Raw genomic sequence first — 24,254 nt, 5'->3', positions numbered from 1 at the left:
CTCCACTCCTTTTTTTTTTTTTTTTTTAAATTGGGGTTGTCCCTATTCAGAAAATCCTTGGCCCCGGAGCTACTTGTTATTAAAAACAAACAAACAAGTCTTTTCTCACCCTGATAGAGTCCAGTGCTGGGTCTCTGTCCCTGCGCCCAATATTTCATTTTGGCTGCGGTGCTAAAGCTACGTGATTTCAGTGCTGCAGATACTGGTGGCAGTGCAGGAGACTCGGTAGTGGACCCAGAGAGGGTGATTAAAGCCTGGACCAATTTTTTTTTCTGAAAGGGGACAACCTATTCCACATTACCCTTCAGTTGGAATATTGCCAAAAAGTGTCCATTCTTGTGTACAAAGTATTCAGCATGTTGCTCATTAACTGATAACTTTTTTTTATTTGCAGATTTGTGGTTATGATGTATCTTCTCCAAATTCTGGTCCGTTATTCAGAGTTCCAGTAACCGTAGTCATTCCAGCAAAGTGAGTGGTATTAACAATAACTCATGGCTTGTATGCTATAGGAATTTCTAAGGTCGTCTCCCTGCCTTTAGGGGCTCCACACGTGCCTCTGATCCACCCACAGCTGTTAACATGTTAAATGCCTGTCAATCTTTTAATCTCGTACAAACCAGAAGTGTCATAAGACTTTCCATCGGTGCCTCATGTCGTGTGATCACAGGGCGCCAACCCCATGTCATGTGATCACGGGGCGCCAATGGGTTGTCATGACAGCGCTCGGTCTGCAGAAGAAACCCATGCCTGTCATTGATAACCTCCTTGAATGCCTGCTCACTGCTGGCGTTCATAGATCAGCATTTATTCTACAATAACCCTGCTATTTATAGCACAAGTGATTGGAAAATCACTTCAACTCTCTTAAGGGTACTAGTGAAGCAAGTAAAGAAAAATAAAAAAACAAAAAACAAACCTAAAACTAAAAACCATATAATTTCAAATCACCTGCCTTTTGGTCCATTCAAAATAAAACAATAAAAAATGCACATTTGGTTCTGAAATGTTCAATCTGTCAAAATATAAAGTAAATTATTTCAATCAATAAACTGTGTAACCAGAAAAAAAAATCCAAACTCTAGTTTTAGATATTTTTTTTTTGGTCACTCCCAACATTGCAGTTACCGGCAATCAAAACATTATACCTACCCCAAAATTATATCAATAAAAATGCCATCTTGGCATGCAAAAAATAAGCCTTCACCCAGTTCCAGATCTCGAAAAATGGAGACGCTCCGGGTGTCAGAAAATGGCGACTATTTTTTCTTCTTACAAACTTTGAATTTTTTTTTCACCACTTAAATAAAAAAGAATTTATACACGTTTGGCATCTGTGAACTCGTAATGACCTGAAGAATCACATTCCCAGGTCAGATTTACCATATAGTGAACATGGCAAATATAAAAACTCAATAGAATTGTGGAATTTAACTTTTCTTTGTACTTTTTTTCCCATTTTCCAGTACACTATATGGTAAAATCAATTATGTCATTCAAAAGTACAACTCGTCCCACAAAAAATCAAGCCCTCTTAGTTTTATGGGAACGGAAAAATAATAGTTATGGCTCTGGGAAGAAGTTGCACTTTTTTCAAGTGCAACAGAAAAATAAGCAAATATTTCTCCTTCGCCTCATTGGGGGACACAGACCATGGGTGTATGCTGCTGCCACCAGGAGGCTGACACTAAGTATTACAAAGAAAGTTAGCTCCTCCCCTGCAGTTTACACCCCTCTGCTGGCTCCCAGCTAACCAGTTCTTGCTTAGTGTCCGTAGGAGGCACACGGACGGGTCTGCTATTCAGACCCAAAGAACTCTTTTTTTCCGTTTTTTACTTTTTACTACGGTCGAATGGGGCGACGGATTCTTTCATGTTCCGATCTCCTCGAACCATCAACAGGCGAGCACGGGAGTTTTACCTCTCCGTATCCTCTCCTGCGACGTGGGAAGCCACTGCCTGAGCTGATTCTAGGGGCGACGGGCCCCTTCAAGGGCACCGATCTCCCCCCTCCCTTATCAGACGAGCACTGGAGTTTTACCTTCAGTATCCTCTTCTGCAGCCAGGCCTATTGCCGGACATTCAGCCCTGTCCACCAGGTTTTACCCTCGGCTGTACAGAGGCACCTTCCAGCGTGGCGTCCGAGCAGCCCCCACTGCATCACCACTGAAAAAGCGGATGATGGAAGGAGGCAGACGGTTCCTCTCCACCCCTCTTCTGCAGGGATGGTGGATGGAGGCTCCCCAACCCTGCATCGTCCTATCTACCCGGGCACAGCTCCTACCTGCAGCATCTGCCATGGTCCCCCTCCATATTGGGGTAAGTGCTCCGTGAGATTTGGGTGTTCCGACGGTCAGAGGAGGGCTCCATAGCGACTGGGTCCCCACAGAGCTTCGCGGCACTTTTCCCCTCAGTCTGCGGGTGCGCGCCGGCCGAAGCCATAACTTTAGTCCCCGGCTTCGGCCCTATTTAGGCCGCAGCCCGGGAGGCCCCGCCCACCGCTTGCTCCCTTCTAGCGGCTCCGCCCCCCCTATTCAGGCGCTTCTCGTTCCAGACGAGATCTCGGCGGCCATCTTCCTCCTCCATTGCGGTCACTATTTCTTCTGGAGGGGGCTGCGGCCGGCGGTTTTTCAGCGCTGAAGTCAGCGCTATTCCAGTCGGGGGACTCAGAACCTGAGTAAGGTGAATCGGCCCCCCCCCCTGGCACGCATCCCGGCAGCATTAAGGGACTAGCTTTCCCTGTTTTTTTATGTACTTAAGGCTGCAATTTTCTGGTGCTCCTGCACACTACAGAATGTATAGTACAGTATGCAGGCTTGCAAACGGAGAGCTGTGAGTTCCCAGCAACGAAGCTCTCATGACTCATTCCCTGGTGACTCATTCCCTGGTGACTCATTCCCTGGTGACTCATTCCCTGGTATTTGCTACTCTGCCTCGGTAGTCGCTGGGCCCATAGGTGCATCCCCAGCTTTCCATGCCTTTTTATTAAACCCAGGACCAGCATTCCCTGGTCTTAAGGGTCCCCTAGTTTTAAAAGGGTCACATCCCCAGCATTCTCTGCTCTGCCAGAAGCCGGTCTCCTTTTCCTTAGTACTTAATCAGGCCAGTAGGCCCTGGCCTTAAAGGCACATGGCAAGTGTGCCCTCGTCTTAAAGACACATGACCAGCTTCCCTGGTCTTAAAGGAGCATGACCAGCTTTTTTGTTCTTAAAGGCACATTACCAGCTTTGCTGGTCTTTAAGGCACTTGTTCCTACATTCCTCTCATGACCAGTATTCCTGGTCTTAAAGGCACGTGACCAGCATGCCCTGGTCTTATAGACTCGTGACCAGTATTCCCTGGTCTTAAAGACACGTGTCCAGTATACCCTGGTCTTAAAAGCACATGACCAGTATGCCCTGGTCTTAAAGGCACGTGACCAGTATCCCCTGGTCTTAAACGCTATAATCAGTATGCCCCGGTCTTATAGACACATGACTAGTACGTCCTGGGTTTTTCAAGGCCATGACCAGTATGCCCTGGTCTTAAGGGCACGTGACCAGTATCCCCTGGTCTTAAACGCAATAACCAGTATGCCCTGGTCTTAAAGGCACATAACTAGTACGTCCTGGTTTTTCAAGGCCATGACCAGTATGCCCTGGTCTTAAGGGCACGTGACCAGTATCCCCTGGTCTTAAACGCAATATCCAGTATGCCCTGGTCTTAAAGGCACACGACCAGTATGCCCAGGTCTTTAAGGCACGTGACCATTATGCCCTGGACTTAAAGGCTCAGGACCAGTACGCCCTGGTCTTAAACGCAAATGACCAGCATACCCTGGTTTTAAGGGCACATGACCATTATCTCCTGGATTTCAGCATGCCCTGCTTTTAAAGGCACATGAACAGTATTTCATCTTACAAAAGGCACAAGACCAGTATTCCCTGGTCTTAAAGGCTCATGGCCAGTAACCCCTAGCCTTAAAAGCGCATGACCAGTATTTACTGGTCTTAAGGGCACATCATCTATCCTATATAGAAAAGGAAGGACAGCATCCAGTCCAGGTGAAAGTGTTCAAAAACGAATTTCTTTATTAGCCACGATGCATCGTGGCTAATAAAGAAATTCGTTTTTGAACACTTTCACCTGGACTGGATGCTGTCCTTCCTTTTCTATATGGTATGTGTATCTTCCATGGGGGTCCAGTGGAATTAGGACGTGCATCCACTTATCTGCTGTGCTGTCGGTCAGCTGCTATATTTCTAAAGACATCTATCCTAAGCTGGTCACCCTAACTGAGCTCTGGAGCACTCACATGCTCCCTTTCCTACAATAGGAGCCGTCGGCTAGCAGGGGCCGCAAGTATTCTAGAAAAACGTACAGGTTCTAGAAAATCTCCATCAACATTTGACGGTGATGCACTGGATGACCTCTAAGTAGGATACCATACCTGGTCGGAATTTTATGGGCGACGGGTCCCTTTAAGGGCTCCGATTTCCCCCCACACCTTCAACAGACGAGCACACGGAGTGTCGCCTCCATGTATCTTCTTCTGCATCCAGGTCTATCGCCACAACCTGCCCTGTCCACTCGGAAACCTCAATTCTGGGGATGTACTGAGGCACACATTTGTGGCGTCCCAACAAGAAGGTTTTTCCCCCCTTTGTATCAGATGCAAGAAAGTGGACGATTCCTCTCCACTTCCCTGTTAAGAGATGGTGGATCGAGGTTTTTTATTTTTTATTTATTATTTTTTTTCCTTATTTTCTTCTCTGCACGATGGCAGAGACCTGCTGGTTACAGTCCCGCATTCTGTCACTTGTCAGACTCGCCGGGCAGAATTTCTTGCGGTATTCCTACCAGTATCCTGGCCGGTGTATCATCAATTAAGATTCCACAGACGGTCGGATAGCAGGTCTAGTTAGTTCCGTCCTGTGGTTTCGGGTTTAGCGCTCTACCCTTCCTTAGCCGCCACATGGGTTGCTTGACCAAAGGGAGAGAATGAAAGTCTCCGGGTCCCAGACCTTATCTACTTCGTTCCACAGTATAGCTGGCCAATCAAATCTTCTGAGCGAAAGACTAGCAAGGGATCGTATCTCTTCTTCAAGCTCAACCAGCAGTGGAAGCATTGGCCAGGACAGTCTAGATCTGAGGGATCTTGGTTCCAAAATGGAGGGAATGAAAAGTATCTCCATTTCTGGACCCCAAACTTCTAACAACCTTTGACAGGGCCCTCTCTTTTTTCGGATGGAGTTCCTCCGCTCAGCCACTACTTCAACAGAAAAACGTGGTTGTTTTCTGGCATCCATCGTCATCCGGGATTCTTCCCTCACATACCTATTTCTCCTCTCTACTATAATCTCTTCGCCTTTCCATTCGCGAACAGTATTTTCACGACCTGGCCCTTCTGCCTGGCTACCACACCAGAGTGGTCGCAAGGGTCATGACGGTTGTCATGCGCTTCCTGCACCTTAGAAACATGGTCGTCCTGCCCTACTCGGTCGACTCTCTAGCCGCTCTACAAGGACTACGCTAAGTCGTCTATATCACTTGCAATACCCTCTCTCTTGGGCTAGCAGCTAAACTTAGACAAGTTTTTTCCTCATTCCCAGCCCAGCAGATCCTCTTTGACGATGATCCTGCACAAGAAGGATGGTAATTCTCTCTCTCGAGTCAAGGTCGTGGCCCTTCAACACGGAGCTTGTGCACTTGATCACTCATTCCCTCGGTTCATTCAATTAGCTAGGAGGGTTCCGAGCAATAAGATGAAAACGGAAGTAGTTTTCTTTTGCTCCGCTCGTTTTCAGCAAGTCAATCAGGCTTTCAAAAGGTAGTTTCTAAGCTCCTTCCTCATCCAGAGCCTTCTTCTGGTCCAATGGTTATTAGGGATACCAATGCCCGTCTTCTTCTCCCGATCATTTCTCTGGGGATCTGAACAGTACGGCCAATCCCACAGCAGGTCCACTGCCCTTAGGCGGGTCAACCATCCGTCTTCAATTTGGATAATGCCACGGCTGTGCCATACGTCAATCATCTCGCAGGTACCCACAGTCAAGCGCCATGGCCGAGGTACCTCGCACTCTCTGATGGGCCGAGATCTATCATTCGGTGATCTCAACAGTACATGTCCCTGGAGTAGAACACTGGGCGGCTGACATATTCAGCCGTCAGGGTTTTCTCCTCAAGTGAGTGGGAACTTCACTCGGAAGTCTTCCTTCACATCTGCCTTCACTGGAGTACTCCAGATGTAGGTCGGATGGCGTCCAAGCTGAACGCCTATGTACTCCAGTTCATGGTTTGGCTGCAAGATCCAAGTCCATCGCAGTGCATACTCCGTTTCTTCCACGGTACCAATTTCCATAACTCCTCTTCCACTACGTCTGAGACCTTTTTGGAAGCGAAAAAGGCCCCCAGTGATCCTGGGAGACCCGCACTGACCATGTCAGGTTTTCTCGCTTGCGGTACTAGTATTTCTCCGTCTTATTTCGTCAAAATTGGAAATATGGACCTTCTCGCAGGGAGTCTCCACCTGTAGTTCTTCCCTACCGCGTACCGTTAGATCTGGGGGACCTTAATGGTCCTGGGGATCTTACAGTACACTCCTTTTTCGATCCAGAAAGACTTTACGATAAGGGAACATCACTCCCCTTTCTTCTATGCGTTCTTGTCATCCTGATGAGTCTTCAGAGCTTCCCACTCTGTTCCTTTCAGTCTTTTTTCCTTATTACCATCTATGCATCGTTGCCCTCAAGCCATCCCATTCCCTCGTTGCCAAGGTGGTTTTGTATTCCCACTGTTGCAGGGGCATCGTCCTCTCATCTTTCGGCTCCAGTCCACACATCGGAATGGGTTCTCCATAATCTGGAAGAAGTGAGTGCTCCAAGTGGGTACCTATCGAGGACGGCGTCCTTCCAAAGGTTGGACACTTTGCTTGGGCTTCTCGATGGTAAGTAGGCTTCCCGATGGTCACAGGAAGGGTTTAGCCGGGTTCATCGGCCACGTTAGCCTGGTGGATTCTTTTCACCATCCAGGAGTCCTTCCGTGCTAGATGTCAGCCTATCTCCCTGTCTCAGGTCCGCATGCATTCTTGAAGCACTATAATTCACACACTTCCTCAGATGTGAGTCTGGGCAGGCGGACTTTGCAGGCCGCCTTGGCGCACTTGTAAGTAGCGGTTACACGGCCTGATCTGATGTTGTCCCCACCCAGGGACTGCTTTGGGACGTCCCATGGTCTGTGTCCCCCAATGAGGCGAAGGAGAAATAGGGATTTTTGTGTACTTACCGTAAAATCCTTTTCTCCGAGCCATTCATTGGGGGACACAGCTCCCTCCCTATTATTAGTTGTATTTGTTTTTATCATTTGATATGTTATACTCTCATATATGATGTGACATGCTATACGCTTATATGTTATTGATCTCCTACTGCTTTTGCACCGAACTGGTTAGCTGGGAGCAAGCAGAGGGGTGTATACTGCAGGGGAGGAGCTAACTTTCTTTGTAATACTTAGTGTCAGCCTCCTGGTGGCAGCAGCATACACCCATGGTCTGTGTCCCCCAATGAATGGCTCGGAGAAAAGGATTTTACGGTAAGTACACAAAAATCCCTATTTCTCATTTTGAGTCCTAATTCTCATTGTATCCCATGGAGGTTATGTACGGTGTTGTGACTTCTTCTTTACATTTCTCAGGCTCAGTGATTCTTCATACGACATGGAGTGCAAAGATATTAGGTTCAAACCTGGTCAGATTCAGCGCCATTTTATTGAAGTTCCTCAAGGTTCCACGTGGGCTGGTAAGTTAAAATATGTAAACTATTAATGTCTTGTAGATTCAGGAGGACATATATAATGGAGGCGCTTTGAACATTTTTATTTCAAAGGTTTGGTAATTTTTTTTTTTTTCCCTATGTCTACCAGAGGTTACAGTGAATTCTCGCTCTGCAGATGTTGCTTCCAAGTTTGTTCTTCATGCAGTTCAGCTGGTGAAGCAGAAGGCTTACAGAAGTCATGAGTTTTACAAATTCACATCTTTGCCTGAGAATGGATCTGTGACAGAAGCATTTCCGGTGCTGGTGAGTTGTGTTTTGGGCTTTCATTATAGCAGATTAATACATTTTATGTAAATATTTTCAAATTAAATTCAACATTAATGTAAAAGTACAGTAATTCTGAATACTCCATATGGACAAGTCTTTGGTTCTAAGATGGGATCCCAGGGTAGTGAGCGACTGTAATGTGCATTATTGTATATTAAAGGGAACTTGTCAGCAGGATTGTGCGCAGTAACCTGCAGACCGTGTCAGGTCAGCACCGTGTTACTGATAACAATGACACCTTGGTTGATGAAATCCGTCTTGTGGTAGTTTAATCTGTAGTTGTAGTTTTCAGTTAATGAGATTCTCGTGCTCTGGGGCAGCCTGTGTGTGTGTGGGGGGGTGTTATGTGGTGCTCTGGTTACATATTGTATGGATTCTTACAGTTCACTGATCCCTCAGGGGTTCGGAAAAATTTTTTTTGAGATTCAACAAAATGGCAGCGGCACCTGCGCTCTAGCGTGGTTCATGCCTTTATGCATTTATGCTTTGTGCCTTTACATGCCTATTTGCCTTTACTATTGTGTGCGTTCCAATAGATGCTACAGCTCGGGCGCCTGCATCATTTTGCTGGAGAAAAAAGAATGTGACTGCAGCAAAATAGCACCAGCGGCGGTGCTTGCCCAGTAGCCTCTATTAGAACGCGATAGATGTTACATTTACATTTTTCTAACCCCACAATAGTATATGCAGTGTGTAAAATAGGGGACAGGTCACTAAGCCATACAGATGAATATCTAAGCAGTGCACCACATAAAGACCCACACACAGGCCGCCCGAAGCACGAGAATCTCATTAACTCAACACTGAAAATGAAGATTAAACAACAACCACTAGACGGATTTCATCATCCAAGGTATCATTTTATTCAGTATAACGGCGCCGACCTGACACTGTCTGTACGTTACTGTGCACAATCCTGCTGACAGGCTTGAACACAACCAAAGCAGCCGATCATCCATAAAGAATTGAGACTCCATGTACTCTAAGGTGTGTAGAGGAATAATACCGCTTTATGCATGAAGCCTTATTTCTCCTACGCCTCATTGGGGGACACAGACCGTGGGTGTTATGCTGCTGCCACTAGGAGGACACTAAGTGATACAAAGAAAGTTAGCTCCTCCCCTGCAGTATACACCCTCCTGCTGGCCCTCAGCTAACCAGTTCTTGCTTAGTGTCTTAGGAGGCACTTGGGTCTTTTTTCCCAGACCCCATCTTTGTTTTAATTTTTGATTTTTTAATTTTATGTAAATTTTTAATTTTTTATTTAACGGAGTGAAGGGGGCGACGGGTCCTTTTTTTCATAAGGTCCGCTCTCCCCCGAACCAACAACAGGCGAGCACGGCGAGTATACCTCCCCGTCCCTCTCCTGCGACGTATGGCGCACGAAAAAAGTTTGCGCCAGGGCAACGGTTCCTTTTTTGGTCCCGATTTCCCCCAACCCCCTCCAGGACCCTGCATTACAGCGATGTAATTTGGAGACGTAGGCAGTCCGGAGGGGATGTTGTGCCGCAGCCCCCCTCTGCTACAGAGATGCATCAGGGGCCTCTCCATCCCCATCCAGGGTGCATGGATTGAGCTTACAGACTCACAGAAGCGCCCAGCAGACCTGTGAGATCCGGGATGGCGGCTGTAAGTACCTTCTGGGGACTCCCCCCTGCTCCCCCTCAGCGGCAGCGATGCAGTCTGGGTCCCCAGGGAGAGGCACCGCCGACCGGTGGTCGGTGGTGCTCGGCGGCGCTCCGTCGCGGCCGCCGCCGCACATCGTCGGCAGGGCCCATAAATTTAGGCCCCGGCTTCTTCAGCCGGAGTAGGCCGCAGTGGCCTCTATGGGGTAGGCGCCGGCAGTACTTGCGGCAGAGCCCCTGGGGACAGGCGCCGGCGGTCGGGAACTGCGGCGGTTAGCGTCGCTCTGTTGCGGCCGCCGCGCATCCCCAGGCAGGCTGGAAATTTAGCCCCCGGCTTTTCAGCTGGAGTAGGCCGCAGTGGGCAGATCCCTCCCACGGCCGTAACCCCGCCCCCCTAGATCGGCGCTTCTCGTCTGGGACGAGAGGCGCCCTGCAGATCTCGGGGGCCATGCTTCCTCACGCTGCCTGCCTGGAAGATGCGGTCCTGGGGGTGCCACTGGCCAGTACGCCAGCGGCAATCATTCGGCGCGCGGCCCGCCGACGCGCTCCACCGGCAGGCTCCATAAATTTAGTCCCCGGCTTTTGCAGCCGGACTAGGCCGCAGTTGAAATCCTTTTCAGGAGCGGAGGTGCTTTCATGGTCCCGATGGGCTGAACTTCGTGGATGTACAGAAGCCCCCCTCCATGGTCCGGGCAGCCTCCTCCACCACTGTGAAAGCGGACAAGGAGGCGGACGGTTCCTCTCCACCTCCTTAACAAAGGGATGATGGATTGAGGTTTATCTCTCTATCCCTGCACCGTCCACGCTGCAATACCCGACATCCGCGGCGGCTCCATGCCGGGACGCGCACCGTTGGTAAGTGGATTCTGCCAGCAATGGGCTTCTGCAGCGGGATATTGACAGGCAGTCTCAGACTTCCCTGTGGCCACCTCCCTGAGGTAACGCTCCAGTCGGCTAACAAATTTTGCTCCCGGCTTCGGCCGATGTGTAGTACAGAAGCGCACTGTGTCGCCTCAAGGCGGCTTAGCCTTTTTTCCTGGCGCTTAGCGCCTGACGCAGAAGCGCTCAATTTTCTCGAGCAACGGGTGACCACCCCTAACTTTTACGCTGACGCCGGCTGCAGAAATTTACGCCCCGGCTGGGGCCTATCATGGAAGTTTCGAGGCTCCGCCCATGTCGTGCCTGTAGCTCCGCCCCCTAAATTGGCGCTCTCGCTCGCTGCGAGATTTTACCTAACCCGCATGACCAGTATTCCTGGTCTTAAAGTCACACGACCAGTATTCTCTGGTCTTAAAGGCACGTGACCAGTATTTCCTGGTCTTAAAGGCACGTGACCAGTATTTCCTGGTCTTAAAGGCACGTGACCAGTATTCCCTGGTCTTAAAGGCACGTGACCAGTATTCCCTGGTCTTAAGGGTACGTGACCAGTATCCCCTGGTCTTAAGGGTACGTGACCAGTATCCCCTGGTCTTAAAGGCACGTGACCAGTATTCCCTGGTCTTACAGGCATGTGACCAGTATTCCCTGGTCTTAAGGGCGCGTGACCAGAATTTCTGGGTTTTAAAGGCACAGACCAGTAATCCCTGGTCTTAAAGGCAGACGACCAGTATTCCCTGGTCTTAAAGGCACACGACCAGTATTCCCTGGTCTTAAAGGCACACGACCAGTTTTCCCTGGTCTTAACGGCACACGACCAGTATTCCCTGGTCTTGAGGGCACCATGACCAATCCGAAACTGGTCATAAATGAGGAGCCCTCTGCCGCTGATCCCAGTTTATCCCAGTGTAACTAGTTCCCTCAGCCTAAACTCCCTCGTAGAGCTTTTGCCATCCAGTCCGGATATGCGATTCACTGGACAGAAGCCTCTACGCGGGACGCTATGCCTGGTCTGATTTTTAACGGCGACAGGCACTTTAAAGGGCGCCGGTCTCCCCACACCATCAACAGACGGGCACTCGAAGGTCCAGGCCTAACGCCAGACAGCCTGTTCTGTCCACCCGGAGACTTGCACTCTGTGGATGTACAGAGGCATCCCTTTTTTCGGGCGTCTGAGCACCCCCCTCTGCATCACCACTATTTAACAGAAGATGCAAGTAGGCGTATTTCCCTCTCCACTTCCTTGTTAAGAGGATGGTGGATCGAGGCTCCTAATTTTTAACTCTGCAATGACCTGCTGGAAGCAGCGGCGCATTCTGCCACTCGGCAGATTAACCGGGTACAATCTCCTGTGGTTTACCTACCAGTATCCCTGCCCGATATGTCCTCAATTAAAAATGCCACGATCTGTCAAATAGCACATCTGGTTTGTTCCGTTTGGCAGCTACGGGTCCAGCCCTTTAATCTCCCTATCCGCCGCATGGATGCTAGAGCCCTTAACTACTTCGATTCACACCAGTATCCCTTTCCTGATCCCTTTCCTGAAGACAGTTCAGCTGGTCAATCATATTTTTGAGCGGGAGACTAACGAACAATCGTACGTTTCCGCAGCCCCGACCAACAATGAAAGGGTTGTCCAGGACAGTCTAGATCTAAGGGATCTTGGTTACTAAGAGGTGGAACGATAAGAAGGACCGATTCCGGACCTCAAACTTCTAACAATCTTTTCACAAGGTTCTTCTAATGGAGTTTCATCCGCTCAGCCATTACTTCAACAAAAAAGGTGCAATTTCGGGCATCCATCGACATTCGGGATGCCTAACCTCTTCGAAAATTCCTTTTGCTTTTCCATTCGTGAACAGCATTTAGGTCACGACCTTGTTCTTCGGCCTTGCTACCGCATCCAGGGTGTTCGCAAGGGTCATGGTGGCTGTCATCTTGCACCTAGAGGCGTGATCGTCCTATCCTGTTTGACCGACTGTTTACCCACCCTTGCAGGACTACCCTAAGTCGTCTATATCACTTGCGATACCCTCTCACCTGGGCTGGTGGCTAGACTTAGACTACTCCTCATTTCCAGCCCAGCAGATATCCTTTTTTGAGGATGATCCAGTATTCTTCCAGAAGGGTGGTAAATCTCCCTCCAGACAAGGTCATGGTTTTTCAACAGGGAGCTCGCGCTCTTGCTCACTCCCCCCCCTCATTTCATTTGATTTACTGGGAGGGTTCCAAAAAAAAAAAAAAAAAAAACAACGGAGACGACAATGGAAACAGTTTCCTTTGCTTCGTTAGTTTTCAGCAAGTCAAGCAGCTTTTCAGACGATAGTCTCTGAGCTCCTTCTTCATCCGGAGTTTTTTCTCCCGGTTCCATGGTTACTAGTAACTTCCAATGCCAGTCCTCTTCTCCCGATCATTGCTCTGGAGATCTCAGGGGTAGTCCTATAGTAGGTCCACTCCTTATGGCGGGTCAACCCATCCGAATTCAATTGGACAACGCCACGTCTGTCATACGTCAATCATCTAGCGAGTACCCACGTTCAAGCACCATGGCCAAAGTACCTCACATGGGCCGAGATCTATCACTCGGTGATCTTGGCAGTTCATATCCCAGAAGTAGAACTCTGGGCTGCGAACATATTTAGCCGTCAGGGTTTCACCTCAAGTGAGTGGGAACTTCACCGGAAGTATTCCATCAGACCCGCCTTCACTGGAGCTCTACAGTTGTAGCTCGGATGGCGTCCTGACTGATCGCCGGTGTACTGGAGTTGGTTGTTCGGCCTCGAGATCCAGGAGCCTTCGCACTGCATGCTCCGGTTATTCCGTGGTACCAGTTTCCACTTCCGAAAGCTTTTCAGAAGCAGAAAGGGCCCCAGTGATCCTCGGAAATCCGTACTGACCACGTCAGTTCGCTTGCGGAGCTGGTAGCTTTCTGTATTTCTGCAACAAAACTGCAAGTAGGGACCACCTCGCAGGATGTTTTTCACATGTAATTCTTCCCTTTTGCATACCGTTAGATCACTGGGATCTATTCTCTTAGGGAAGGTTGCCCCCCTTTTCTCTCGGCGATATCCTCATCCTGACGAGTCTTCGGTGCTAACGGGTCTTTTTCAGTCTTTTTTCTCTTATTTCCTTCAAGGTTGTCCTCAAGCCTTCCCTGTCCCTAGTTACCAAGGTGGTATTCGGTGGTATTGTATTACTACTGTCATGAGGGCATAGTTCCTCCCTCATCTCTTTTGGCATCACTCCACAAAATGGAATGAGGTCCCCATATTCCGGACAGAGCAAGTGCTCTGAGTAGGTATGTCTTGAGGACGGCGTCCTTCCGAAGGTTGGACACTGTATCTTGGGTTTCCTACCGGTAAGAGGAAGGCTTCCTGACTTTTACAGGAAGGGTTTGGCCGTCTCCATCGGCCATTTAGCCTGGTGTATTCTTTCACCATCCAGTAGTCCTTCCGTGTTAGATGACAGCCTATCTCCCCGTCTATCGTGGGTTCCAGGCACCAGGCGTCAACAAGACACGCCTGCAAGCTTGCGGATTCGTCCAGTCCGCATGCATTCTTGAAGCATTATAATTCCCAGACTTCCACAGATGTGACTCTGGGCAGGCGGACTCTGCAGGCCGCGGTGGCGCACTTGTAAGTAGCGGTTACACAGAGCCTGATCTGATGTTGTCCCCACCCAGGGACTGCTTTGGTACGTCCCACGGTCTGTGTCCCCCAATGAGGCGTAGGAGAAAAGGAGATTTTTGTTTACTTACCGTAAAATCTTTTTCTCCGAGCCAATCATTGGGGGACACAGCTCCCACCCTAGTATTGGCTTATGCTTGTTTTTACAATCCGATATGCTATACTCTCATATATAATATGACATGCTGTAAGCTAATATGTTGTTACTGCTCTCCTACTGCTTTTTGCACCGAACTGGTTAGCTGAGGGCCAGCAGGAGGGTGTATACTGCAGGGGAGGAGCTAACTTTCTTTGTATCACTTAGTGTCCTCCTAGTGGCAGCAGCATAACACCCACGGTCTGTGTCCCCCAATGATTGGCTCGGAGAAAAAGATTTTACGGTAAGTAAACAAAAATCTCCTTTTTGCCCCCAACCTACTTCTGCTTAAGTGGGATATTCCCGCTTTATGTTCTCAGAAAATGTAATTTCTGAAATAAAAAAAGCCTAAATCTGGTGCGCTTTCACATTTGATTTAAAATGGAGGTATCATCCTTGGCAAATTAATTGCATACTGTTTAATACGTTCTTACACTTGTAGTGTGTGTGCTTTCAAGTAGGGGCCTTGTATCCTTTCTCTATAGACTTCGTGCCAGCTCAAATTGCCTAAGATATGTCATGGATTTTAACAATAAGGTTACATCCTCCTATCTCAAGACTAGTGAGTGTCGGGGTAGTGACATGTACTATTCTTTAGCTCGGAGTATCCTTTTCTATCCTGTATTTATAAATACCCTGCCCTTTGCTGTTTGGTCCTCAGTCTGCACAGTAAAGCTGTCAAGTAAGCTATAGAAAATGTGAATGGTTGGAGGATTGTGTCTAGCCTAGTGTCCAATTGTAATATTTATTTATTCTTATTTTTATAATACTTTAATTCTTTAGCGTGTAAACCTGATTTAAAGTGTTTTTTTTGCCTTTCAGAAATCCTCTTTTAGGCTGCGGTAGCTCAAGTTGACAGCGCTGCAGCTAATCGGTGAGCTCAGTGCCTCAGCGATGTAGACGGCATGAACCACTGAGCTCATTGGCTGCAGTGATGTCCTGGCTCTGGAGTAGAAGCGTGCAAGTCATGTTATGATGTTCTGTTTTGTTTTGGAGGTTTTTTTTTTTTATTAGCTTCTGCAGCAAAGTTTTCTGAAACTGTTCAATGCCTTTTAAGTATTGTTTATTATACCTTTCTTTAAATTGTTTGTTGACTATTTTTTTTTTCTTTGCACTGCAGGGTGGCAGGACCATTGAATTTTGCATTGCACGTTGGTGGGCAAGTCTCAGTGATGTCAATATTGACTATTCCATTTCTTTTCATGGAGTTGCTTGTGGATTGACACAGCTAAATATTGTAAGTTTGACATTGGCAATAAATTAATACACCTCCATAATATTGCCCGTATGCTTATACTAATTTGACATTTTATCCCCTTAATGACTGAGCCAATTTAAACCTTAATTACTAAGCCAATTTTTACCATTCTGACCACTATCACTTTGAGGTTATAACTCTGCAACGCTTCAACGGATCCCACTGATTGAGTTTGTTTTTTCGTAACATATTATACTTCATGATAGTGGTGTTACTTATTTGATATGACTTGTGTTTATTTATGAAAGAAAAATTAAATTTGGGTAAAATTTAGGTGTGAATACTTTACTGCCCAATGACGACAAAAGTATTCTGGGAGTGATACCTTTATTGGCTAACCAGAAAATAGTATATGTTTGCAGGCTTTCAGAGCACAGTGGCTCCTTCAGGCAGGTTACAAATAGATTAGTAAGAAGAAAGCAAAACAGTTAAAGAATACTACAGGAGGACATTTGTTAGGGGGTGGGAAGTGTGATGAGTCCATAGAAAAGCAAAGGAAATCAAATTAGGCATTCTCTTACAAATGGAGAGGCAGTGGGCCCCCTTCTCATCAAATTTCTAATAGTTGCCGATTACCGGGGTGTCTCAGAGACATCGTATCTCTCTCATCTGACCTTTCTATTATGTCAAAAAAGAGAGAAATTATTGAAACAGTCGGCACACTTTTTTTTTTCCTCTCTATCGCTTCATTGGGGGACAAAGGTAATCATGGGTGTATGCTGCTGTCGCTAGGAGGCTGACACTAGGCAAAAAAAGGAAAATAGCTCCTCAGCAGTATACACCCACCGACTGGCACAAAGCACATCAGCTTGGTGTCAGTAGGAGGCAGACCTGAATCTGATCCCAGATCCGCTTGTTTCTTTCAGGTCACCTGTTGTATTTTTAGTCTTTTTTCCCTTTGTTTTTTGGGTTCTTTTTCCTTAGGGTAGCGGTGTATTTTCTCACTTTGTTTTCCCGTACTTATGCAAAAGAGAGAGTAATGTGGTGTCGCACACATCGCTCACGCCTTGACCCACAAGGCAGGACCTAATCCCCTGACACCTTACACAGGTGCTTCAGGGTAATTACCGGTGGCCGGTCCTAGCCTTTTCTCCACCCCACCCTTCTCTTCGGAGAGAGTTAGGAGGAAGTAGGTGGTCACCGGTGGTGGCCTTCCCCCTTCTTGTAAGGAGTTGGCACTGTCTTCTGCACTGTCTGGATCGCTTATACCAGTGACCCACATCCACCCGAGGGCTCCTGAAGGCATCCTCATCGGTGAAGAGGGACCCGGACTCGCCTTGCAGGTAGGTTCCCCCTTTTTTCTCTAGCAGCTGCACTTGGCAGGTCTGGGAAGGGTTACTGTCCCTCCAACTGCCACCGCACAGGACAGGGTGGCATTAGTGCATAGGGTGATCCCTCACCGCCGCGGCCATTTCTTCCTGGCCGGTCTCGGGTTTTGTGGCCACACCCCCTTTTTTTCTGGCCGCACCTCTTCCCGGCTTCCTTTGGCCATTCACTGCTGATGTTTTCAAATCGCTCTCTTTTGGCCCAGTAAGAGAGCTTGCCTCTCTCCTGTGCTGCTCAGACTGGGCCACGCCCCTCACATCGCAGCGCACATCTACTCGGCGTGTTTTTGCACTTATCACTCTTATTGGCTGTATACCTCCCTGGCAGACCATCCAATCGGAGGGATACTTACATTTTTTTTACCGACAGATCAGCCACGCCCACCGCAGTGCATCGTACTTGCTGTAACACAGCACAGCCGATGCTCAATCAGGGCTTTTGCCTCAGCAGATTGAAGTGCCTGTATGACACACTTCCATACCCTGTGTTCTCATCTGACCTGCGGACACCTGCAACAGGGGTACACAGCCAGCCACACTGTCATCTGCTGGGTCGTCTTTGACATCGGGTAGGCTCTGCCCTTTTTTTTTTTTTTCCCCCCTCTTTCCTCTGCTCTAGCATATAGCCCTCCACAGCACTATCACTAAGGCTCAACTTATGCCCAACCCTAGAGAGGTCTCTTTGCCTACTATTATTCATTACGCCTGTGCCTTCTGCAAAAAAATTGGTCATCTGGTCAGCCTTCTCCTTTCTATCAGTCCTGCAGTACTTCTACCATGTCTGCACCACAGGAGCCCCCAACCAGCCGGGATGAGAGCACGCCCCTTCCTCCGGAGTCGGCTGTTTCTATGTCCCAATCGGTCTCCAACCTGACAAAGGTGTCACAGTTCCTGGTCCAGGTCCTAAAGCAACTACCACACCTGTCCGCCACCACCAGTGCTCCGTACATCTCTCACGGTGATTCACACACCTGACCATGACTTTCACAGAGTCACATCGGGTACAAAGTCAACAAAGCGGGCTCTTTCCAGTTCCTCGTCCAGTTTCCTGGGCCCCTCTGCATCCTCCAGGATGCCTTCCTTATCTCATGCCCCCTCTTCGGAGGTGGCTTTTGGGTCGGATGTTAATTCCCAGTCAGAGTCTGAGTCTGATACGGAACAGAGCTCAAAATTGCAGGATATGGCCAATTGCATTATCTTGGCACGATTAGCCAAAGTCTTAATCTGAAAGAGAACAAGATTTCTTTCAAACGAGTGAAACGTCCTTCCCGGACCTTTTTCAACCATAGGGAATTTGAAGCAATCGTGTCTAAGCACTGGGGACACCCTGAAAAGTGCTTTCCAGGAAGGAAGCAGCTAGATATTCTTTATCCCTTTAGTCCAGACCTTGTTAATACAAAGACAGAGTCCCCTAATGGTTGATCAGACGAATTCTCGTCTGCCAAGACAGTTTTGTCTCTGCCGGACGTAGCTTTTCTCAAGGACTCTACGGATAGCCACATTGAATCCTTGGCTAAGTCAGCCTATGAAGCAGCTAGCGTCTCCCTCTGTCCCATTTTTGCCTCTACCTGGGTGGCAAAGTCCATGTCTGCCTGGGCAAGAATGCTTCATCAGGGTATCCTAGTGGCATCTTCTCCGGATGAGCTGGCAGACTTGGCAGACCAGATTGCCGCCCATGCTGACAAATGTCTCCTGACAGCTTTCTTGGATGTGGCCAGTTGTTCCGCCCGGGCTATCAGCAACATTGTTGCTATACGCCGCATTTTCTGGTTTAAAGCCTGGAATGCGGATCCACTGTCTAATCCCTCACTAATCTCTCCTTCCAAGGCTCTAGACTGCATGGATCCAAATGGGATCAAATAATCTCTGATGCTTCCGGTGGCAACAGCACTTCCCTTCCCCAGTCTAAACCTAAACGGCCTTTCAATAGGAAGAGATCACTCCAGTTTAGTTCCTTTTCGCTCTTCTTTCCTTCAGGGACTTCCAGTAGGACTGCTCTTCCGCCCAAAGGGAAAGGAAGAAACCGTCCTTCAAGCCAGCTCCTCACTGGCATCCAAAGAGTCGCTCCTCCAAGCCCTCAGGGTCTCCAAGCCCTCAACATGTACTCCTCGGCGTGACCGATCGCCCCCACCCGGGAATCTCTCCAGGCTGGAAGGCCCGACACCTTCTCTTCCAAGATGCCTGTTGTCGGTGGCTGACACCTGGGCTCAGAAGAAATTATGCAATTTCATCTATTAGCATTTATTAAAATTGGGGCAGCCGCAAAACGACATTTTTTTCGCTTCATTGGGGGACACAGGTTACCATGGGGTGTATGCTGCGGTTGCTAGGAGGCTGACACTATGCAAGTAAGGAAAAAATAACTGCCTCCTCGGCAGTATACACAGGTATACATGTGTCTGTAGGAGGCGGACCTGGATCTAACACCAGATTCACATTATTTTCTTTTACAGGGTTTTTGTCTGTTTATTAATCATTTTCCCTCTCTTTCTGATTAATTTCTTCGGGTAACAGGGTGCAGCTTCTCACCCTGGTTTTCCCAAGTTTACGCGGCCGAGAGAGCAGTGTATTACCCACATCGCCCACTCTCTGACCCGCTGGCGGGACTCTGTCCCCTGTCACTCTTACGGGTGTTTCAGGGTGACTCTTGGTGGCCAGTCCTCGCCTTTTCCCCTCCTCACCCCTCTCCTCGGAGAGGGCTGAGAGGAAGACGGTGCGGTGACCGCCCCCACTTCTCGGAAGGGGTTGATGCCGTCTTCTGCGCCGTCCGGTGACTGTGTGGGAAGGAGGATCTTCTCTCCCAGGACCCTCTCTCCCGAGGGCTTCTGGCGCGATCCTCATCCATGAAGAGGAACCAGATTCACAAGCAAGGTAGTATGACCCCCTCCTCCCCTGCTCACCTGTATACAGGCCCCTGCAGCCCCCTCTTCTCCTCCTTTCACAACACTTTTTCAAGTTTCGGGCCCTTTTTCTTCTGTAGCGCGCTGTACCCGACATTTTGCATCCTTCTTCCATCGGCTGTTTTCCGTTTAGGCCACGTCCCCCTTTGCTGGTCTAGCCAATCACCACAGCACTTCAATTTTCCAGCACCGGGCACACCCCCCTTGCCTGTGTGTTTGTCCCGGCACTGGCGTTGGGCTCACTCTCAGGCTGGACACGCCCCCTCAGGCATGTCAGCTTATCAGAATGCAGGTTTCACTTTCTTTGGCCGGTAACGCTATCTTTCTGCATGCCTGGACGATCAGGCCAATTACAGGGAGGCTCTGCCATTCCTGTATCCTCAGGATGATAACCCCGCCCACCGCTCGTTTCAGCGCGTCGCGTGGCCACAGGGAACACAGCGTCCATCTTGGCAGCCGAGCTCCAGGGTGACACGGCTACCTGCGCTGCCGCTGCATGATCGCTGGGTGTCTAGTAGGCTCTGCACACTCCACCCCTGGCCACTTTATTTCGGCTTAGCTCCCCTCAGCAGTATCGCTTTTTTAGCGTCCTGCTGCAGTTGTCACACAGGCTCTACCTATGTCCAACCCGCAGGGACCTCCGGCTACAATCCTACGGTGACCCACTACGCTTGTGCCCGCTGTAAGAGAAAGTGGGCTTCAGGCCAGCCGTTGCCCTTTTGCCCGTCCTGCAGTCCTTCCATGATGTCCATCCCTCGGGAAATCCCTAATGCTCGGATTGAGTGCACTCCCCCGGAGTGGGCTGTTGTCATGTCTCAATCAGTCTTAGATCTGACTAAAGTGTCGCAGTCCATGGTACAGGGCCTGGAACGCATGCCACTTCTATCTGCTGCCACCAGTGCCACGAACGTCTCCCGTGGTGATTCGCATGCATCTGACCACGACTCTTACAGGGACAGATTAGAGAAAAGATCCAGGAAGAGGACTCTGTCTAGCTCCTCATCCAGTTCACCGGACCCCGCTGTGTCAGCTTGAATACCCCTCTCTACCCGTTCCCCCTCCTCGGAGGCGGACATCGGGTCTGACATAGTTTCAAAGTCGGACTCTGACTCTGATGCAGATCAGACCTCTGGGACACAAGATATGGTAGCCTTATTTCGGCTATTATTCAAACCCTCGAACTTAAGGAGGAAGACGCGGCTACCCAGGACTACTCCCTTTCATTCAAACGAGTGAAACGGCCCTCCAGAGTTTTTCCCTATCACAGAGAGTTTGAGAATACTACCTCTAGACACTGGGAACAACCTGGAAAACGTTTTCCAGGAAGAAAGCGTCTGGACATTTTATACCCTTTAAGTTCAGACCTTGTCAGCAAATGGTTGGAATCCCCTAAGGTAGATCCACCGGTATAAAGATTATTCTCGCAGACAGTTCTGTCCATTCCTGATGCGGCGTCTCTCAAGTACGCTACGGACAGACAAATTGAGGCTTTAACCAAATCAGCCTTTGAGGCGTCCGGAGCCTCGCTGCCCCAATTTCGCCTACTCTTGGGTGGCGAAAGTCGTATCTGCCTGGGCCAAGATACTTCACAGGGGAATTGTAGCTTCGGCTCCGTCAAAGGAGCTAGCAGATTTAGCGGACCAGATTGCCCACGCAAGGAAATATCTCTTAAATGCCTCCTTGGATGCAGCCGCTTGCTCCGCAAGAGCAAACAGCAACATCATTGCAATTCGACGGGTCCTTTGGCCGAAGGCGTGGAACGCAGACCCCGCTTCTAAAAAAAATCTCACTAGCCTACCGTTCCAGGGCTCCAGGCTCTTTGGCACAAAGCTGGACCAGATCATCTCGGACGCCACTGGTGGTTAGAGCACCTCTCTACCTCAATTCAAACCTAGGCGCCCCTTCAATAGAAAGTGACCCCAGTCCTTTCGCCCCTTCCGGCCTTTCTCTTCCTCAAGCGGTTCCTCTCAGCAGGACTGTTCTTCCGCTCAAGGGGAAAGAAGAAAACAGTCTTTCATGCCTACCCCTCACTGGAGGCCTAAGAGCCGCATCTCTAAACCCTCCGGATCTCGCAGCCACAGATTTTCTTTCAAAATGACGAGTCACCCCCACCTGGAAATCTTTCCAGGGTGGGAGGCCGGCTTCTTCTGTTCACGGAGGCTTGGTTATTGGTGGTCGACCACGCCTGGGTCAGGGATATTGTCACATCAGGCTACAAAATAGAATTTTCTTTGCCCCCAGGAAGACATTTCTTCCTCTCTCGTCCACCCAAGGATTCTCCAGACCATCGCTTCCCTCCTCGCCTCATGGGTAATCGTCCCAGTTCCTTACCACAAGCGGTTTTCGGATTTTTACTCAAATCTGTTCGTAGTTCCAAAAAAAATAGACTACTCACTCCGTTCGATTTTGGATCTCAAGCAGTTGAACCGCCACCTTCGGATTCGACACTTAAAGGGCCACTGTCACCCCCTCCAGCCGTTATAAACTAAAAGAGCCACCTTGTGCAGCAGTAATGCAGCAGTCTAACAAGGTGGCTCTTTTAGTTTTTGATTCATTTATTACCTCAATAAAGCGTTTTAAAAATTGGCCACAAATACCAGATATTGTACCAGGAGGCGGTCCGAATCGTCCTCTATGAATCTCCCAACTGCCGTCACTCTTCTCTTCAGGGGCGATGGTCGCCGCCCCCTGAGCGCTGTTTCTTCTTAAATCCGGCGCCTGCGCTGTGCGTGCCTGCCTGGGGCCTGCGCAGTGTTCTTTGTCAGTCAAAGCTCAGATGCCGGGTGCCTGACTGCGCCTGTGCGGGCAGTGCGCCCACCCTGCTGCTGAATCCCCGCCCCGCACTGTTATTCATTATGCACAGTGCGGGGCTGGGGTTCCTGGGAAGGCGGGGGAGCGTCAGAGATGGGAGAGCGTCCGAGATGGGGGAGCGCCTGAACAGCGCAGTGCGCATGCCCAGGAATGCCAGCCCCGCACTGTGCATAATGAATAACACAGTGCGGGGCGGGGATTCAGTAACAGGGTGGCCGCACTGCCCGCACAGGCGCAGTCAGGCACCCGGCATCTGAGCTGTGACTGACAAAGTACACTGCGCAGGCCCCAGGCAGGCACGCACAGCGCAGGCGCCGGATTTCAGAAGATAACAGCGCTCAGGGGGCGGCGACCATCGCCCCTGAAGAGAAGAGTGACGGCAGTTGGGAGATTCATAGAGGACGCTTCGGACCGCCTCCTGGTACAATATTTGGTATTTGTGGCCAATTTTTAAAACGCTTTATTGAGGTAATAAATGAATCAAAAACTAAAAGAGCCACCTTGATAGACTGCTGCATTACTGCTGCACAAGGTGGCTCTTTTAGTTTATAACGGCTGGAGGGGGTGACAGTGGCCCTTTAAAGATGGATTCCCTGCGCTCAGTGATCACTTCCATGGAACCGGTGGAATATCTGTGCTCTGTGGACATTCAGGATGCGTACCTACACATTCCTGTTTGTGTACAGCATCAGAGGTTCCTTCGTTTCGCGATCCAGGAGCAACATTACCAGTTCACAGCTCTCCCGTTTGGCCTGTCATCCATCCCCAGGGTCTTCACGAAAGTAATGGCGGTGGTCATGGCCATCCTTCGATCAAAGGGAATGAGAATCCCCTATCTCGATTACCTCCTGGTCAAGGGTCCGTCTCGCCGGGATCACTCTGGACACGCTGATCCAACTCGGTTGGATAATCAACAAAGACAAGTCGACCTTAATTCCAACTCAACGCCTCGAGTTCCTGGGCATGGAATTCGACACCATTCAAGCCCAGGTCCTCATCCCAAAGGAGAAGTTCCTTTCTCTACGGCAGGGCATCAAAGCCCTAAAGCGCCCTGTCCTCCTTCCTCTACGGCTCTGCATGAGAGTACTAGGGACGATGGTCGCTTCCGTGGAAGCAGTACTTTATGCTCCGTTTCATTCTCACCCTCTCCTGCTGGCCTTCCTCCTGTCTGCCTGGGACAGGAGCCCACTTTCCCTGGATCGCCCAGTTTGCCTACCTCTCCATGTGTGGCAGTCTCTCACTTGGTGGACACTATCCACCTCCATCTTGCGCAGGAGGTCATTTCTCCCTCCGCTGCAGGTCATCACCACTAACGCCAGTCTTCAGGGGTGGGGTGCTGTCTTTCTCCATCTCACAGCGCACGGTCGCTGGAATGTTCGAGGCCCTTCTCCCGATCAATCTCTTGGAGATCAGGGCAATCTTTCTGGCCCTCCTCCGCTGGAAGTCCCTCCTCACGGGAAAACCGGTCCGCATTCAGTCGGACAACGCCACGGCTGTGGCTTACATAAACCACCAGAGCGGGACCTGCAGCTAGCAGGTCATGAGGGAGGTGGCGAAGAT

General features: G+C 49.4%; 1 protein-coding gene across 4 annotated transcripts in view; it reads left to right on the top strand.

Moving 5' to 3' along the window:
- Window positions 1-24,254, top strand: part of TPP2 (tripeptidyl peptidase 2) — a 117,237-nt gene that overhangs the window by 36,326 nt on the left and 56,657 nt on the right. For all 4 annotated transcript variants that reach the window (XM_077297063.1, XM_077297062.1, XM_077297065.1 and 1 more), the window contains exons 15-18: window positions 395-471; window positions 7,671-7,774; window positions 7,899-8,053; window positions 15,521-15,637. In XM_077297063.1, the coding sequence (XP_077153178.1) occupies window positions 395-471; window positions 7,671-7,774; window positions 7,899-8,053; window positions 15,521-15,637 (453 nt within the window). The remainder of the gene's footprint in view (window positions 1-394; window positions 472-7,670; window positions 7,775-7,898; window positions 8,054-15,520; window positions 15,638-24,254) is intronic.

This window comes from Ranitomeya variabilis, chromosome 3, assembly GCF_051348905.1.
Source record: "Ranitomeya variabilis isolate aRanVar5 chromosome 3, aRanVar5.hap1, whole genome shotgun sequence".
Taxonomy (NCBI): domain Eukaryota; kingdom Metazoa; phylum Chordata; class Amphibia; order Anura; family Dendrobatidae; genus Ranitomeya; species Ranitomeya variabilis.
The sequence above is the reverse complement of the archived record's forward strand: the minus strand, read 5'-3'. Positions and strand labels throughout refer to the sequence as shown.